General features: G+C 41.3%; 4 protein-coding genes and 1 long non-coding RNA gene across 9 annotated transcripts; 3 read left to right on the top strand and 2 right to left on the bottom strand.

Annotated features, from left to right (window-relative positions):
* Window positions 1–127: 127 nt before the first annotated feature.
* LOC136196987 (uncharacterized) lies at window positions 128–2,016 on the top strand. 3 transcript variants are annotated; one of them, XR_010672336.1, is made up of 5 exons: window positions 128–887; window positions 958–1,323; window positions 1,390–1,472; window positions 1,541–1,670; window positions 1,720–2,016. It is a non-coding gene; the product is annotated as an uncharacterized lncRNA (long non-coding RNA). The 3 variants fall into 3 exon arrangements; XR_010672337.1 differs by having other exon boundaries at window positions 128–912; XR_010672335.1 differs by having other exon boundaries at window positions 128–1,323.
* A 17-nt stretch (window positions 2,017–2,033) lies between these two features.
* On the top strand, window positions 2,034–14,021 carry LOC136196984 (uncharacterized). 2 transcript variants are annotated; one of them, XM_065986655.1, is made up of 21 exons: window positions 2,034–2,283; window positions 10,824–10,878; window positions 10,931–11,083; window positions 11,140–11,202; window positions 11,276–11,401; window positions 11,456–11,531; window positions 11,585–11,663; window positions 11,716–11,812; window positions 11,871–11,976; window positions 12,027–12,109; window positions 12,167–12,243; window positions 12,294–12,383; window positions 12,436–12,475; window positions 12,530–12,589; window positions 12,646–12,794; window positions 12,850–12,881; window positions 12,929–13,024; window positions 13,083–13,192; window positions 13,251–13,355; window positions 13,411–13,541; window positions 13,598–14,021. In XM_065986655.1, the coding sequence occupies exons 2-21, from the start codon at window positions 10,846–10,848 to the stop codon at window positions 13,842–13,844; spliced, it is 1,953 nt and encodes a 650-aa protein (XP_065842727.1). In that variant the 5' UTR covers window positions 2,034–2,283; window positions 10,824–10,845; the 3' UTR covers window positions 13,845–14,021. The 2 variants fall into 2 exon arrangements, with proteins under 2 accessions (XP_065842727.1, XP_065842725.1); XM_065986653.1 differs by lacking the exon at window positions 2,034–2,283 and adding an exon at window positions 10,370–10,693 and having other exon boundaries at window positions 10,767–10,878.
* Window positions 13,888–15,513, bottom strand: LOC136196985 (dynein regulatory complex protein 12-like). Of its 2 annotated transcripts, XM_065986656.1 has the most exons (5): window positions 14,955–15,513; window positions 14,766–14,869; window positions 14,425–14,712; window positions 14,158–14,288; window positions 13,888–14,091 (listed from the first exon to the last, which is right to left on the bottom strand). In XM_065986656.1, exons 1-5 carry the CDS (start codon window positions 14,984–14,986, stop codon window positions 13,945–13,947), a joined length of 702 nt encoding a protein of 233 aa, XP_065842728.1. In that variant the 5' UTR covers window positions 14,987–15,513; the 3' UTR covers window positions 13,888–13,944. The 2 variants fall into 2 exon arrangements, with proteins under 2 accessions (XP_065842728.1, XP_065842729.1); XM_065986657.1 differs by having other exon boundaries at window positions 14,766–15,512.
* On the top strand, window positions 14,532–17,897 carry LOC136196928 (uncharacterized). The gene is made up of 5 exons (XM_065986585.1): window positions 14,532–15,768; window positions 15,824–16,267; window positions 16,495–17,181; window positions 17,250–17,432; window positions 17,491–17,897. The coding sequence occupies exons 1-5, from the start codon at window positions 15,100–15,102 to the stop codon at window positions 17,725–17,727; spliced, it is 2,220 nt and encodes a 739-aa protein (XP_065842657.1). The 5' UTR covers window positions 14,532–15,099; the 3' UTR covers window positions 17,728–17,897.
* On the bottom strand, window positions 17,728–18,297 carry LOC136196986 (signal peptidase complex subunit 1-like). The gene is made up of 4 exons (XM_065986658.1): window positions 18,232–18,297; window positions 18,112–18,171; window positions 17,975–18,061; window positions 17,728–17,920 (listed from the first exon to the last, which is right to left on the bottom strand). The coding sequence occupies exons 1-4, from the start codon at window positions 18,274–18,276 to the stop codon at window positions 17,828–17,830; spliced, it is 285 nt and encodes a 94-aa protein (XP_065842730.1). The 5' UTR covers window positions 18,277–18,297; the 3' UTR covers window positions 17,728–17,827.
* Between the last annotated feature and the right edge of the window lie 30 nt (window positions 18,298–18,327).

Below are 18,327 nucleotides of genomic sequence, written 5' to 3'. Positions count from 1 at the left end.
ATTATAATGCGCGACGCCATCTTGGACAAAACATGGCCGCCGTCATTTGTTTCGCGATACGCTCCGAGGCGGCTTGGCGCGCGGCTTTGCCGACGTTCTCTCCCTGCTTCGACGAAGATTCTATATACCGTGGTGGGGTTTTTGGCGCGACGGGGCCCCTTTCGGCGTCTCGATCGCCCGTGCCATTGCCCGTCGTCTCGCGCGCGGCTCCGCAATCGTGACGCGGACCTTTTTTGCGCGTCTTTTTAAGCGTGCGGTCGGGTTTTTGGCCACGACGGGGCTCCTTTCGGCGTCTCGATCGCCCGTGCCATCGCCCGTCGTCTCGCTCGCGGCTTCGTAATCGTCCGCAATCGTGACGCGGACTCTCCTTGCGCGTCTTTTGGTGCGTTCTCTCCCGTTGTCGAAGTCTTCGCGACGCGGGGCCCCCTTCGAGGGTCTCTCCGAACCCTTTGCGTCGCATACGGGACGTCTACAAACCATTTAGTAGATAGCAAATTCCAACGCCTCAATCGTCTATGCGCTCGCAAAACCTACTGATTTTCAAGGAAAGGGAAAGAAATATTTGACCGCAGTGCCATCTTCCTGAATTGATAGCGAGAAATCATGGCGCGTAAATTGTCAAAATATTGCCCAAAGGCTTTTGGTAATCGTGCCGCATGATTGATTTTACGCCGATAATCTGCAGCTACTGTATTAGTACTCAGTGGGATTTTGACAGTTAGCTGTACCTACGAACATTCAACGAGAACTATTTTTGAAAAGGCAGTACCAGAACTATTATTGAATTGGCAGTAGCGGGAACAGGTTGCATAAAGGCGTGCATGTACACACTCTGTTTCAGAAAAGAATTTTTTTCAACTACTGCCTAGCTGCCGGAGGCCGCGAAGGTAGGCTACAACAGTTAGTGAAGAAGTATACCAGTGTATGCATGTATACAAATGACACCGAACACTTTAGGCGGTCAGCGGGAAACAACAAAGCCAAAGGGAAGTCTTTTCAACACATGCAGTCACCGGGAAAAATTTGCATGCACAGAGTAAGCAAGAACTAGGTATGTGTTGGCAACTCTGCATGATCAGCGGGAATCATAAGAATTGCACGATTATCAACGAATATGCAGGTATTCGGCTGCAGAGTAAGCGGGAAACAGATTTGCTACGCTTTTAGCGGTAACAGGTTGCATAAAGGCGTGCATGTACACCGTGTGTTTCAGAAAGATCTCTCTCTTTTGCTACACGTTCAGCGGCTGGGACGTCGGCCTTGGGAATACACTCAGCAAGAACTATTTTTTAATCAAATATGTGCATGCAGTCTGCCGCGAAGGTAGGCTGTAACTGTGAATAAAAAGACTTCCCGTTGACTGTGTTGTATCCCGCTGACTGCCTAAAGTGACCGGTCGGTTAACAATCCAACTAACAGTCACCGGGAACAATTTGTATGCACAGACTCGGCGAGAACTAATTTGCGCGAAGGTAGGCTATCACAGTTAGTGGGACTGTTACAGGAAAAATACAAAAATTAAACCGACCGGTGACTTTAGGCACTCAGCGGGAAAAAACGACGGGAAGTCCTTTTACACACAGTCACCGGGAACAATTTGAATGCACATGCAGACTCAGCGAGAACTAATTTGCTGTGCGGGTCAGTGGTGGGCAACTGACGCACCCTCTGCAAGTCACACTAACTTAATTGAAGGGTGTATAAACTTTGTCTCGGCAGGATCTCCTTTTCTGCACGGTGAACGAAGTCCTTGCCTTTACACCCAGAAAGAACTATTTCATCAAATACAGTCTGCCTTGAACGGGAACTCATTGGCTACAACTGTCAGTTGAACTGCTACACGAAGTACGTATTTGTATATAAAGGACAGCGCTTAGTTTGACGGCACTGTGACCAGGGAGGGCTTCAAGTGTTCCAACCCCCAAGTAGTGCAGCGTAAGCCATCCTAATCGAACGTCCTAATTGTGCATTTTAAAACAAAAAATGCACTCTGCCCCGCGCGAAGCGCGGGTAAGTAAGCTAGTCTTCCCATAATTTACGGAGCTTCGTACGGGGCCTGCGTTTCCAATGCGGGACCTCGCGTTTTCGCCTTCAAATTTCGCCGCCCGACGCCGCCGTGACCGCGCTTCGATCGCTCCGCTGCGCTTCGAACGCCCTTCCGCGCGATCGATTGAACGCGCGATCGTCGGGACCCCCGCCGCGGATCCTCCTCCGCCGCCGCTTTCCCGGGCCGCCGATCGCGCCGGAATTCCAAACGCGACGTCTCGCGCGGGTTTTCTACCGGTCCGAATCGAGCAATCGCCGCCGTGAAGTCGCGTTTCGCCCCAATTCGAATCGCCTTAGAGTGCGTTATGCATATTTTCTCCGCCGCCATCTTCCTTTGTCTTTCCGTTTTTCCATGGCTTCTTCCGCGCGAAAGCGGCCTCGCAGCGAGCTTCCAGCGACTCCTGGTAGAGTGCCCTGCCCTTGCAATACGTGTATCCCTGATGCATGTTTCCCCCCTGAGTTAAGTTTACCGCATAGTGAAATTCGCAGTGTACCATTCCCTGCTTGCAGAGTACGTATCACTGATGCATGTTTTTGTGCAATTCACACTGTACCACTTCCTGCTTGCAGGGTATGTATCCTTCAACAGAAAACACATTGAGTACCTAAAACAGAAAACATATTGAGTACCTACAACAGAAAATACATTGAGTACCTACAACAGAAAACATATTGAGTACCTAAAACAGAAAACATATTGAGTACCTACAACAGAAAACACATTGAGTACCTTCAACAGAAAACACATTGAGTACCTTCAACAGAAAACACATTCAGTACCTTCAACAGAAAACATATTGAGTACCTACAACAGAAAACACATTGAGTACCTACAAACAGAAAACATATTGAGTACCTCAAACAGAAAACATATTGACTACCTACAACAGAAAACACATTGAGTACCTACAACAGAAAACACATTCAGTACCTTCAACAGAAAACACATTGAGTACCTTCAACAGAAAACACATTGAGTACCTAAAACAGAAAACATATTGAGTACCTACAACAGAAAACACATTGAGTGCCTACAACAGAAAACATATTGAGTACCTAAAACAGAAAACATATTGAGTACCTACAACAGAAAACACATTGAGTACCTTCAACAGAAAACACATTGAGTACCTTCAACAGAAAACACATTGAGTACCTTCAACAGAAAACATATTGAGTACCTACAACAGAAAACACATTGAGTACCTACAACAGAAAAGATATTGAGTACGTTCAACAGAAAACATATTGAATACGTTTAACAGAAAACATAATGAGTACCTTCAACAGAAAACATAATGAGTACCTTCAACAGAAAACATATTGAGTACCTTCAACAGAAAACGTAATGAGTACCTTCAACAGAAAACGTAATGAGTACCTTCAACAAAAAACGTATTGAGTACCTACAACAGAAAACAGAAAACATATTGAGTACGTTCAACAGAAAACATATTGAATACGTTCAACAGAAAACATATTGAGTCCCTTCAAGAGAAAACGTAATGAGTACCTTCAACAGAAAACGTATTGAGTACCTACAACAGAAAACAGAAAACATATTGAGTACGTTCAACAGAAAACATATTGAATACGTTCAACAGAAATCAAATTGAGTACCTTCAACAGAAAACGTAATGAGTACCTTCAACAGAAAACGTATTGAGTACCTACAACAGAAAACAGAAAACATATTGAGTACGTTCAACAGAAAACATATTGAGTACCATCAACAGAAAACATATTGAGTACCTTCAACAGAAAACAGAAAACATATTGAGTACAGTACCTTCAACAGAAAAATATTGAGTACCTTCAACAGAAAACATATTGAGTACCTTCAACAGAAAACAGAAACATATTGAGTACAGTACCTTCAACAGAAAAATATTGAGTACCTTCAACAGAAAACATATTGAGTACGTTCAACAGAAAACATATTGAGTACGTTCAACAGAAAACATAATGAGTACCTTCAACAGAAAACAGAAAACATATTGAGTACCTACAACAGAAAACAGAAAACATATTGAGTACGTTCAACAGAAAACATATTGAATACGTTTAACAGAAAACATAATGAGTACCTTCAACAGAAAACATATTGAGTACCTTCAACAGAAAACGTAATGAGTACCTTCAACAGAAAACATATTGAGTACCTTCAACAGAAAACAGAAAACATGTTGAGTACGTTTAACAGAAAACATAATGAGTACCTTCAACAGAAAACATATTGAGTACGTTCAACAGAAAACAGAAAACAGATTGAGACCTACAACAGAAAACAGAAAACATTGACTACCTACAACAGAAAAAGAAAACAGATTGAGTACACTGTACCTACAACAGAAAACAGATTGAGTACTTTCAACAGAAAACATAATGAGTACCTTCAACAGAAAACATATTGAGTACCTTCAACAGAAAACAGAAACATATTGAGTACAGTACCTTCAACAGAAAAATATTGAGTACCTTCAACAGAAAACATATTGAGTACGTTCAACAGAAAACATATTGAGTACGTTCAACAGAAAACATAATGAGTACCTTCAACAGAAAACAGAAAACATATTGAGTACCTACAACAGAAAACAGAAAACATATTGAGTACGTTCAACAGAAAACATATTGAATACGTTTAACAGAAAACATAATGAGTACCTTCAACAGAAAACATATTGAGTACCTTCAACAGAAAACGTAATGAGTACCTTCAACAGAAAACATATTGAGTACCTTCAACAGAAAACAGAAAACATGTTGAGTACGTTTAACAGAAAACATAATGAGTACCTTCATCAGAAAACATATTGAGTACGTTCAACAGAAAACAGAAAACAGATTGAGACCTACAACAGAAAACAGAAAACATTGATTTCCTACAACAGAAAAAGAAAACAGATTGAGTACACTGTACCTACAACAGAAAACAGATTGAGTACTTTCAACAGAAAACATAATGAGTACCTTCAACAGAAAACATATTGAGTACCTTCAACAGAAAACAGAAAACATATTGAGTACAGTACCTTCAACGAAAAAATATTGAGTACCTTCAACAGAAAACACATTGAGTACCTTCAACAGAAAACAGAAAACATATTGAGTACCTACAACAGAAAACAGAAAACATATTGAGTACGTTCAACAGAAAACATATTGAGTACCTTCAACAGAAAACATATTGAGTACGTTCAACAGAAAACATATTGAGTACGTTCAACAGAAAACATAATGAGTACCTTCAACAGAAAACATAATGAGTATCTTCAACAGAAAACATATTGAGTACCTTCAACAGAAAACAGAAAACGTAATGAGTACCTTCAACAGAAAACAGAAAACATATTGAGTACCTTCAACAGAAAACAGAAAACATATTGAATACGTTTAACAGAAAACATAATGAGTACCTTCAACAGAAAACATAATGAGTACCTTCTACAGAAAACATATTGAGTACCTTCAACAGAAAACGTAATGAGTACCTTCAACAGAAAACGTAATGAGTACCTTCAACAAAAAACGTATTGAGTACCTACAACAGAAAACAGAAAACATATTGAGTACGTTCAACAGAAAACATATTGAATACGTTCAACAGAAAACATATTGAGTACCTTCAACAGAAAACGTAATGAGTACCTTCAACAGAAAACGTATTGAGTACCTACAACAGAAAACAGAAAACATATTGAGTACGTTCAACACAAAACATATTGAATACGTTCAACAAAAAACATATTGAATACGTTTAACAGAAAACATAATGAGTACCTTCAACAGAAAGCATATTGAGTACCTTCAACAGAAAACATATTTAGTACCTTCAACAGAAAACAGAAAACATATTGAGTACAGTACCTTCAACAGAAAGCATATTGAGTACCTTCAACAGAAAACATATTGAGTACGTTCAACAGAAAACATAATGAGTACCTTCAACAGAAAACAGTAAACATATTGAGTACGTTCAACAGAAAACATATTGAATACGTTTAACAGAAAACATAATAAGTACCTTCAACAGAAAACATATTGAGTACCTTCAACAGAAAACGTAATGAGTACCTTCAACAGAAAACATATTGAGTACCTTCAACAGAAAACAGAAAACATGTTGAATACGTTTAACAGAAAACATAATGAGTACCTTCAACAGAAAACATATTGAGTACCTTCAACAGAAAACAGAAAACATATTGAGTACGTTCAACAGAAAACATATTGAATACGTTCAACAGAAAACATATTGAGTACCTTCAACAGAAAACGAAATGAGTACCTTCAACAGAAAACGTATTGAGTACCTACAACAGAAAACAGAAAACATATTGAGTACGTTCAACAGAAAACATATTGAATACGTTCAACAAAAAACATATTGAATACGTTTAACAGAAAACATAATGAGTACCTTCAACAGAAAGCATATTGAGTACCTTCAACAGAAAACATATTGAGTACCTTCAACAGAAAACAGAAAACATATTGAGTACAGTACCTTCAACAGAAAGCATATTGAGTACCTTCAACAGAAAACATATTGAGTACGTTCAACAGAAAACATAATGAGTACCTTCAACAGAAAACAGAAAACATATTGAGTACGTTCAACAGAAAACATATTGAATACGTTTAACAGAAAACATAATAAGTACCTTCAACAGAAAACATATTGAGTACCTTCAACAGAAAACGTAATGAGTACCTTCAACAGAAAACATATTGAGTACCTTCAACAGAAAACAGAAAACATGTTGAATACGTTTAACAGAAAACATAATGAGTACCTTCAACAGAAAACATATTGAGTACCTTCAACAGAAAACGTAATGAGTACCTTCAACAGAAAACATATTGAGTACCTTCAACAGAAAACAGAAAACAGATTGAGTACACTGTACCTACAACAGAAAACAGATTGAGTACTTTCAACAGAAAACATAATGAGTACCTTCAAAAGAAAACAGAAAACATATTGAGTACAGTACCTTCAACAGAAAAATATTGAGTACGTTTAACAGAAAACATAATGAGTACCTTCAACAGAAAACATATTGAGTACGTTCAACAGAAAACAGAAAACAGATTGAGTACGTTCAACAGAAAACATAATGAGTACCTTCAACAGAAAATAGAAAACATATTGAGTACAGTACCTTCAACGGAAAAATATTGAGTACCTTCAACAGAAAACACATTGAGTACCTTCAACAGAAAACAGAAAACATATTGAGTACCTACAACAGAAAACGGAAAACATATTTAGTACGTTCAACAGAAAACATATTGAGTACCTTCAACAGAAAACATATTGAGTACGTTCAACAGAAAACATATTGAGTACGTTCAACAGAAAACATAATGAGTACCTTCAACAGAAAACATAATGAGTATCTTCAACAGAAAACATATTGAGTACCTTCAACAGAAAACAGAAAACGTAATGAGTACCTTCAACAGAAAACAGAAAACATATTGAGTACCTTCAACAGAAAACAGAAAACATATTGAATACGTTTAACAGAAAACATATTGAGTACGTTCAACAGAAAACAGAAAACAGATTGAGACCTACAACAGAAAACAGAAAACATTGATTACCTACAACAGAAAAAGAAAACAGATTGAGTACACTGTACCTACAACAGAAAACAGATTGAGTACTTTCAACAGAAAACATAATGAGTACCTTCAACAGAAAACATATTGAGTACCTTCAACAGAAAACAGAAAACATATTGAGTACAGTACCTTCAACGGAAAAATATTGAGTACCTTCAACAGAAAACACATTGAGTACCTTCAACAGAAAACAGAAAACATATTGAGTACCTACAACAGAAAACAGAAAACATATTGAGTACGTTCAACAGAAAACATATTGAGTACCTTCAACAGAAAACATATTGAGTACGTTCAACAGAAAACATATTGAGTACGTTCAACAGAAAACGTAATGAGTACCTTTAACAGAAAACGTATTGAGTACCTACAACAGAAAACAGAAAACATATTGAGTACGTTCAACAGAAAACATATTGAATACGTTCAACAGAAAACATTTTGAATACGTTTAACAGAAAGCATATTGAGTACCTTCAACAGAAAACATATTGAGTACCTTCAACAGAAAAAAGAAAACATATTGAGTACAGTACCTTCAGCAGAAAGCATATTGAGTACCTTCAACAGAAAACATATTGAGTACGTTCAACAGAAAACATAATGAGAACCTTCAACAAAAAACAGAAAACATATTGAGTACGTTCAACAGAAAACATATTGAATACGTTTAACAGAAAACATAATAAGTACCTTCAACAGAAAACATATTGAGTACCTTCAACAGAAAACGTAATGAGTACCTTCAACAGAAAACATATTGAGTACCTTCAACAGAAAACAGAAAACATGTTGAGTACGTTTAACAGAAAACATAATGAGTACCTTCAACAGAAAACATATTGAGTACCTTCAACAGAAAACGTAATGAGTACCTTCAACAGAAAACATATTGAGTACCTTCAACAGAAAAAAGAAAACAGATTGAGTACACTGTACCTACAACAGAAAACAGATTGAGTACTTTCAACAGAAAACATAATGAGTACCTTCAACAGAAAACATATTGAGTACCTTCAACAGAAAACAGAAAACATATTGAGTACAGTACCTTCAACAGAAAAATATTGAGTACGTTTAACAGAAAACATAATGAGTACCTTCAACAGAAAACATATTGAGTACGTTCAACAGAAAACAGAAAACAGATTGAGTACGTTCAACAGAAAACATAATGAGTACCTTCAACAGAAAACAGAAAACATATTGAGTACCTACAACAGAAAACAGAAAACATATTGAGTACGTTCAACAGAAAACATATTGAATACGTTTAACAGAAAACATAATGAGTACCTTCAACAGAAAACAGAAAACATATTGAGTACCTACAACAGAAAACAGAAAACAGATTGAGTACGTTCAACAGAAAACATATTGAGTACCTTCAACAGAAAACATATTGAGTACCTTCAACAGAAAACGTAATGAGTACCTTCAACAGAAAACATATTGAGTACCTTCAACAGAAAACAGAAAACATGTTGAGTACGTTTAACAGAAAACATAATGAGTACCTTCAACAGAAAACATATTGAGTACGTTCAACAGAAAACAGAAAACAGATTGAGACCTACAACAGAAAACAGAAAACATTGATTACCTACAACAGAAAAAGAAAACAGATTGAGTACACTGTACCTACAACAGAAAACAGATTGAGTACGTTCAACAGAAAACATATTGAGTACCTTCAACAGAAAACATATTGAGTACGTTCAAGAGAAAACATATTGAGTACGTTCAACGGAAAACGTAATGAGTACCTTCAACAGAAAACATATTGAGTACCTTCAACAGAAAAAAGAAAACAGATTGAGTACACTGTACCTACAACAGAAAACATATTGAGTACGTTCAACAGAAAACATAATTAGTACCTTCAACAGAAAACATATTGAGTACCTACAACAGAAAACAGAAAACATATTGAGTACGTTCAACAGAAAACATATTGAGTACCTTCAACAGAAAACATAATGAGTACCTTCAACAGAAAGCATAATGAGTACCTTCAACAGAAAACATATTGAGTACCTTCAACAGAAAACAGAAAACATATTGAGTACCTTCAACAGAAAACGTAATGAGTACCTTCAACAGAAAACATATTGAGTACCTTCAACAGAAAACAGAAAACATGTTGAGTACGTTTAACAGAAAACATAATGAGTACCTTCAACAGAAAACATATTGAGTACCTTCAACAGAAAACATAATGAGTACCTTCAACAGAAAACATATTGAGTACCTTCAACCGAAAACAGAAAACATATTTAGTACGTTCAACAGAAAACAGAAAACAGATTGAGACCTACAACAGAAAAAGAAAACAGATTGAGTACACTGTACCTACAACAGAAAACAGAAAACATATTGAGTACCTTCAACAGAAAACACATTGAGTACCTACAACAGAAAACACATTGAGTACCTTCAACAGAAAACATATTGAGTACCTTCAACAGAAAACACATTCAGTACCTACAACAGAAAACACATTCAGTACCTTCAACAGAAAACACATTGAGTACCTACAACAGAAAACACATTCAGTACCTTCAACAGAAAGCACATTGAGTACCTACAACAGAAAACACATTCAGTACCTTCAACAGAAAACACATTGAGTACCTACAACAGAAAACACATTCAGTACCTTCAACAGATAAACACATTCAGTACCTTCAACAGAAAACATATTGAGTAAGTTCAACAGAAAACACATTCAGTACCTACAACAGAAAACACATTGAGTACCTTCAACAGATAACACATTCAGTACCTCTTCCTCAGCGTTCGTCGAGCTCCATCGACGAAGCCATCGACTTTGCCGTTTCAAAGTTTAGGTTTTCGGGAAACGAACGCGTCTCTCCCTCCCAGAACGGCACGAAGAGCTCTACGCTGTGCCGGATAAGCTTCCCGAAAACCTAACTTCGACGAACGCAGAGGAAGAGACATTACGCGCGGTGTATGCGGGTGTAATGTATGCGGCCATGACGCGGCTAATGAGGTATCTACGTCACGTGCTATTAACTCGGGCTGTGAGTGGGGCGCACTCACATCGACATGCCCTGTTTCGCCAGACCCTTTCGCCAGCGGTAACGCGCGCAAGGGTCTGGTTCACCAGACTATCCTCACAGTGCGCCAATCTCGCAGAAAGCCATGCTGTTTTACGTTGAAAGCAAGATATTTCCAGTATGATTCATCCTTATTCGACCAGATACAGTCACACGTCGGCGTCGCTTAGGGAAAGACCTTCGTTCTGGTATGCGACGCCGAAGACACGGTGGCCCGAGCGAAGGCTCACCTTCTGCACATCCTCTACGAACTCGGCCGCGCCGATCTTCAATTTCGACTGCGCTATCGCGGCGAATACCTCAAAGATGCCGTCTCTCTCTCGGTGAGCCGAACCTAACCCTAGAAACGAACCCAAATCGACGTTCTGGTTCGATGTAGGACTACAAAGTCGTCGATAACTGTGTCGTCCAGCTCGTTACCCTGGCAAAAGACACTCGAACAGTAAACAGAAGCGAGCTTCTTGGAGACACGCCCTCCTTTATTTTTCTTGGCTCCCTCGAAAAAAAAATAACAGGCGATAGACGAGTTCCACGACGTCGGCGCTTCGACGAGCTCACTCGCGCGCGACACGCTTCTCGCCGCACTCGAAGCCGAAGTCAAAATCTTCAAAAAACGCGAGAAACTTCTTGCCGACCTAAAAGTTAGAGAAATGTTGATAATCAATTCTGACATCATATTTGAATTTTTTTCTAAGGCGTTTCTATGGATATTGGGCGTGGCTGCAGCATGCTCCTTATTTACCCTCTACTGGTATTCATTCTTTTGGCAAAGTAACATTATCCTACAACATACTACTCTCTCTGTAACAGGACTATTATTTTAGTCATTATCTTTCTTTATGGAATATTCTACATTCCGTCCTTTTCTCGTTTGGGTGGCTTCGTTGGGAAGACGGGTCTCTAGTAAGAATTCTCGGTCTGCTGTTGATACTGGGCTGACTGGTTGGTTTTGTAGTCAACGCCGTTATGCGGCCTTTCTTTCCATTTTGATGCTCGTTAATTTTATTATATCATGCGTTCTTCTCTTTCTCATAGTCGACTTGGAAATATTGGTACAGTACATTGGCACACAATAGGAACGAGATTTGTTACATTTTCTTTGTCTTCTAGGCATGCTACAAAGTTCCTGGAGAAACAAAGTCTACTTCGGATTCTTTGCATGGCGGCGAAGAAATCGGCGTCTTTTTTGGATGCAAGCACCGCCTCTGGTACACAGGTAAACCAGAGGAAATAGTTGAGATATGCAAAGATGGATTACTGTTGTAGCTGTTTTCTTTGCTTTTAATTTGATCGTCGGCGTTCCAGCCGCAGTTTATGCGCTCTTGACTTGGCACAATTTCCAGTTTGAGGTCATTATGTCAATACATGATGATAAGATATAGGCTTATTCAAATGATTTCTAACAGATTGGCACATACATTGAGCCCTGTCTCGTGCAGAGCAAAGACATAACTCGCGTTCTAGCTGACGCCGTATCGAACAGGTAACCTTGTGGAGAAACAAAGTATTTATTTATCTATAATTATTCCCCAGGGCGAAGTCTCAGCGAAACGCCGCATTTGAGCTGAACAATCTCGCTACAACAGGAGAAGAGAACAAGTTCAAAATCGTAGCAGAAGGAGGGTGGGTTAGAAATGAAAGAAGTCTAAATGTTTATTGATCTTTTCTCTCCTAGAGTGCAAGCACTTATTACTCTCAGTCTATCCAAAGATCCTGTATTAATTAAAAAATCGATTTTACGTTAGTCTAATATTCTAACTCGGCTTCAGGCAACTCAGGAATACGCTATCGAGGCTCTGGCTGAACTTCTCACCATACCATCTATTCAGGTGAACGAAAATGAGTCCTTAGTCTTTTGATATGACGTATATCCGTGGTTCTCTAGAATCAATTTATTGCCGACGGGGGTCACAAAACCTTGACAGCTCTTCTCCACGTTCCCAACGTCGAAGTCGTACACGAAGCGGCCGTTGCCTTGTCCTATATTGCAGCGGATGCTGAAGAAAACAGGGCAGCTCTCACAGCCGATCACGGGTACCAATAAACAAAGCCCATATGCATCCAACACTTGAAATATTTGCCGTCTCAGGTTGGACGATTTATGCCATGCAGTGAAACTAGGTACAGAAATCTTTGAGTACATAATAGTTCGTCGATTGGGGTTGTAGAGGACAGCGATCTTATGACTGTTATTGCTGGTATTTTTCTCGACCTTGCCATGTCTCCCGCGAGTCGTCAGGACATGACTGAGAATGATAACTTAGGTTTTTGCATTCCCCAAGATAGTAAACTATTTTTTCCTAAATCGCTTCGTTTTCGTAGCCAAAGCTCTGTCATTTTTGACGGACACTCGTCATCACGAAACCCAACGCTTGGCCTTGCAAACGATCGAGCTTCTCGCTCTCGAAGACCTTCGCTACATCATATCCGAGGTAAAATACTCGCACTTTCTTTTATAGATGCATACGACTTTGGCACGTCGTCTTGTAGAAATCCTTGCTCGACTCCTTGCTCGCCGTTCCCGAGACGACGACAGATATCAAGCTTTGGACGTTGGCAGGGAAAGTGCTGATGTATTTTGCCGACAACCCAGAAGTAAGTAGAGTATCTCAATGAATCGACAGAAGAAGTCTCTATGTTTTTCCTCTAGGGATGCTCGGCGCTGATTCACGCTGACAGCTTGCTGAATTCTCTAATGCAATTCATGTCGTCAGGAGATCTTATCGTACAGACGGCGGTGGCGAAAATCGTCGCTTCAATGACACTCTACGACGAACACAGGTCAGACTATTCCCCAAACGAAAGCGCTCTCTCTCTCACGCAACTCAACTTCTCAGACCGTTCCTTCACGACCTGGGCTTCCAAGATCTCCTCATAGCATTCCGAAGCCAAGCGGTGGATCAGGACATTCTAATTGACATCGACCAGGCTCTCGCGCAATTGACGGGAACAAAGCATTGGCCGGGAATGTCGTCGCGACATAGTTCGTCGCGTTCGTTGGGATCGAGTGGTGGAGGAGGAGGGCAGGGGACGAGCAGCTCAGTCCAGCAGCCGCACCGAGTCAAGTTCATTACGCCGGATTAGCAGAGACGTCAAAAACCGTGAGATTAGATCCCTTCCCCCGGATAATGTTAGAAATAGACGGTAAATTTTATTGGCTTTAGTCTATTCTAAAAACTCTATGCTATGTTTTATCAATTTTTCGTGACGGTCTTAGTCCGTATCCGAATTCAGAAAATGCCTCTAAATTTTGTCGTTCAATTTCGTACGACTCCTCTTCCCACTTCATTCGATGTTCTTCTATTTTGCCACTGAGCAAATCCATCGAATCCTAAGATAAAAAAACACCAGCATAGAGATATAAAGTTTAGCTAAGTGCCCATAAAGTCATCTTCACATTTATGACTCCCTCGTAGGCGTTCCCCATTCGATCGATTTGCACTTGAAAATCGGCTTCCATAACAGCTTTCTCTTTTTTCAGTGCATCGCGCTCAGAAGTAACAGTTTCCAACTGCGCACGTGTCAAACCTAAATTATTGAAAATACAATAAGGTTATTTATATGTGCATCAACTTCTAAATTAAAGTATGTGTCCGGATGATGGTAGCTAAGGTACGCATGCTCAAATTTGAGTTTACGGTTAGCCCCTTTGGTTTTTTCTCACTCAAATCCTGTCTGAGCTGAGCGACGGTCGCTTCCAAGTGTTGAACGTGTACTTCGAGCTGATTCTGCATCGACTTGTACTGGCGAGTAAGATCTGCCGATATCGCGCGCTTGTCGTCCCTCTCCTCCTCCAATTTCTCGACCGTTTCGCGCATCTTCGCCTTTGCCGTCGCGCAAGCGGACTGAGATCGTCGCGTCAGTTCGGTTTTGATAGAAAGGTGCTCTTTGAGCGACACGATCTCCTGAACCGAATGCTTGAATCGATCTTCGGCCGTCAACTCGGATTTCCCTTTTAGACGTGAGTTTGGCAGGAGGAACCTTAGGATTTCTAAGATTTCTAACCATCTTTCTTTGCTTTCTTTCCCTTCGCTTTCTTTTTTCCCTTTCCTTTGCCCTTTTTTCGAGCTTTCGGTGGCATAGCGATGGGGAAACAAAATCCGGGGGAACTGCAGTAATGCCCGGATTCGCACGAGACGTTGAACCCGTTGAACCCGATGAGAAATTAGGCCACGACTATGCGCGTCACATTACCGACGATCTTTTGCTTTCGAGATTTGACGCATACGCGTGCCGCTGGTGCCGTACTACTAACAGTAGTTTCCCGTACTCGAGATCTCGCACGTGAGCGAGGCCCCAAATCCCAGCACATCGCAGAGACGACCGCTTCTTTCGCTCCATGGGTCAAAAAGCGACGTGCATGAACTATACAGAAGAATGCACTTCTTCGTCCGACATTCAGACGAACGCTCTCAGCCTAACAACGTCGATAACGGGCGCACTTTCGATGCTCGGTTGTCTCGCCATCATAATCACCTACCTGGCGCACCCTCACCTGCGCACAATGACGCGCAAACTCCTCGTCTATCTCTCATTGGCCGACTACTTCGTCGCGACGGGAAACGTCGTAGGCGCCGTTTTCCAATGCGAAGTCATGTCGTCGCAAAGTTCGGGCGAAATTCAAAGTTTCGTCAACACGTTCGCGACCATGTGCTCGTACTTCTGGACGACCTTCATTGCCGTTTATCTCTACGTTACCATAGTGAAAGCGAATCTCGCACTCGCCGATCGACTCGTGCGAGTCTTTCACTTCGTCGGATGGACGGTGCCGGCATTGGTGACCGGAATCGCTATGGGCGTGGGAAAGCTCGGTTGCACTCACAAAATTATACCACATAATACAAAGGGATTACCCGACGATACGGGGGGCTGGTGTTGGATTCGTCTAGACGGTTCGCGTCTGAATAACGTTTTATGGATGCTATTCACGGCGAAGTTTTGGGAGATCAGTTGCTATGTGATATTGATTGTCTTATACGTTCTTATTAGAGTTCATGTTGCCAAAGAGGTACTCGTCACATATATTATGTGGATGGTTTTTTGAATTGAATTTTTTTATATAGAAGAAGACGGATAATTATAGTCGGCGTTTGGTCACGCGAAATAGCCTTGCTGCCGTATCTGCGACGGTCGAGAAGAAGTTGATATTCGTACCGGCGGCATTTATTGGAATTCGAATTTGGGGTACTCTGCGATTCATTTTGTATGCCATCGATCCTGCAGTGATTACGTGTTCGAGTCCGAAAACGGCTTGGCTAATGTACGCGCAGGGAATCGGCGATTCGGCTCAAGGAGCGGTCAACTGCATGCTCTTCTGCGTTCTCACGGAAACCGTTCGATTTCAATGGCTCAAAACGTGCGGCTGCTTCACTGGTAAAATTTTGGACTCGAGTTCTCGAACGGGCTCGTTGAAGTGGTTTGCACGAAACTCGTCGTCACCTATACCTTCGGACATAGGTGAATTCGCTCAAGAGCGCAGATACATACGTCGTGACAGCATAAATGATTAATTGTGTGATTCGACTTCAACTTAGATAACACAACGCAGTAGTGAGCATGATATGATAATCATTTCAGGTTAGCAGCAACAATGTACTAAAATTTTAGTATATCTACCATTTTCTTTGCTTTTGCGTACATGTATGAGCTTATGACTCTCAGGTACTAACTACTAAGTACTAAACGCTGCTATTAACGCACGTTTTGCGCCACGCCAGAGTCACGCCTACTTTAGGAGAAAAGTAAGTTCCGCTCTCTTCACGACGCTTCCAATCAGTCAATGGAAGCTCCACTCGACGAATCGACGTCTTCGACGTACAATCTGCCCTTGTGGCAGACTCTCGTCATCCTAATCGTCTGCAGTCTCTCGCTTCTCGGCAGCACGATCCTCATCGTCAGCTACGCTCTCTGGCCTCACCTGCGCACGAAATCGCGTCTTCTTCTCGCCTGCCTATCGGTGGGAGACTATCTAAATGCGCTCGGCATGCTCGTCGCCGCCGCGGCAAAGCCCTTTCCCTACAAAGACGCAACAACGAACTATTACACGAATGCCGCTTGCACGACGCAGGCTTTTATTACGACAGCCGGATCGTTGGCGTCCTTCTTCTGGACGACGTCTATGGCGATATATCTCTACATCGCAATCGTTCGGAGCGATAGTCGTCTCGCTGATCGACTCGTTTTCGTTTTTCATCTCGTCAGTTGGGGCGTGCCGCTATTTTTGGCGCTGCTTGCTTTGGAGATGAATCAGCTCGGCTACGCTTCTACGCAAGATTCGGCTGGCTGGTGCTGGATCACGGATCATGGTCTTAGTCATAGGACGGAGCAGCTGGTGTGGATGACTGTTACCGGAAAGGGATGGGAAGTTCTTTCCTACGTGCTCGTCGTCTGCTTATACGTGGCAATTAAGTGTCACTTGCAGGTGAAAATGGGGAAAGATACTGTAGATATTATTGTATCTATGATCCTGGATTTTGCTTTTACTTTTAGTATAATCAGCGCGAGGACTTCTTTACGAAAGGAAGCTATGAGGCGGCTCAGTCGGCAAATCGAAAGCTCACCTTCGTGCCTATTGTATTCGTTCTCCTTCGAATGTGGGGAACGATTCGATTCTTTTTTATCGTCTTTGACGCGCCAAAGTTGCTGGAGAATCCCACTCTAAAGGCGCTACACGTAGGTCCATCACGCAAGCATTGGCTCTTGTTATTAATCCGAGGTCTGACTGTGCTAGGCTTTCGGTGACGGCGCTCAGGGAATAGCCAACTGCATTCTGTTCTGCATTCTGTCTCCCAACGTTCGCAACCAGTGGATCAAAACGTTTTTCCCCTGCTGTCACGGCCGAAGCCAAAATGATTCATCTGTCAATGCGGCGGACGACAACGACGACTCGATCGACGAAGAATCTGCTCTGCTGTCGATTAAGACGAAAAGCGGAAGTATGACGTCATCTGGAACGTCAAAAGGTTAATAACAAACAATGAAATTTACTCATTTTTATATTGCTAATAGTACTACTACTGCAGTCGGGTGCGTGCAATTTTTTTTCGCTCGAGTTACTAGGAAGATCGCTACTTTTTCGGTTTTTTCGCCTTCTCGCCGCTGCGCGGTTTGTGCCACTTGACCGGGTGGCGACGATAGAAGGGCCACGGAGGCAGTATTAGCTACGAGACAGTGCAAACGATGAGCGTCGAACGCGCGCGCGCTAGACGACGTACTATGCAAGACAAAACGAAGCCAGCTGCGACGACTATGACTGTTTGGGAAAATCGCTGACAAACGTAGCCCCATATGAAGCCTACTATCTGAGAAAAACGTGGATTAGACGACTGCACGCTCTTCTTGGCTGAATTACTCCGAATGAGACGAGAACGATCTGGAATATGCGCTCGGCTAGCTTTTGGCCTTCGTAATCCTGAAAAGAGGCCTCCGTTTTTTTCGTGCAAGCCCTTGAAAGAATTCTAGCTTTGTTTACCATGTGCGGCAGTTGGGGTAAGCTTCCCGATAGAAACGAAGTCATTTTTGGAGACGTGAACGAGGAGTTAGCGCAGCGTTAGACGATCTACGTAGC

This window comes from Oscarella lobularis, chromosome 16 (genome assembly GCF_947507565.1).
Source record: "Oscarella lobularis chromosome 16, ooOscLobu1.1, whole genome shotgun sequence".
Classification (NCBI taxonomy): domain Eukaryota; kingdom Metazoa; phylum Porifera; class Homoscleromorpha; order Homosclerophorida; family Oscarellidae; genus Oscarella; species Oscarella lobularis.
Note: the sequence above shows the minus strand (reverse complement) of the source record. Positions and strands in the feature narration are given on the sequence as shown.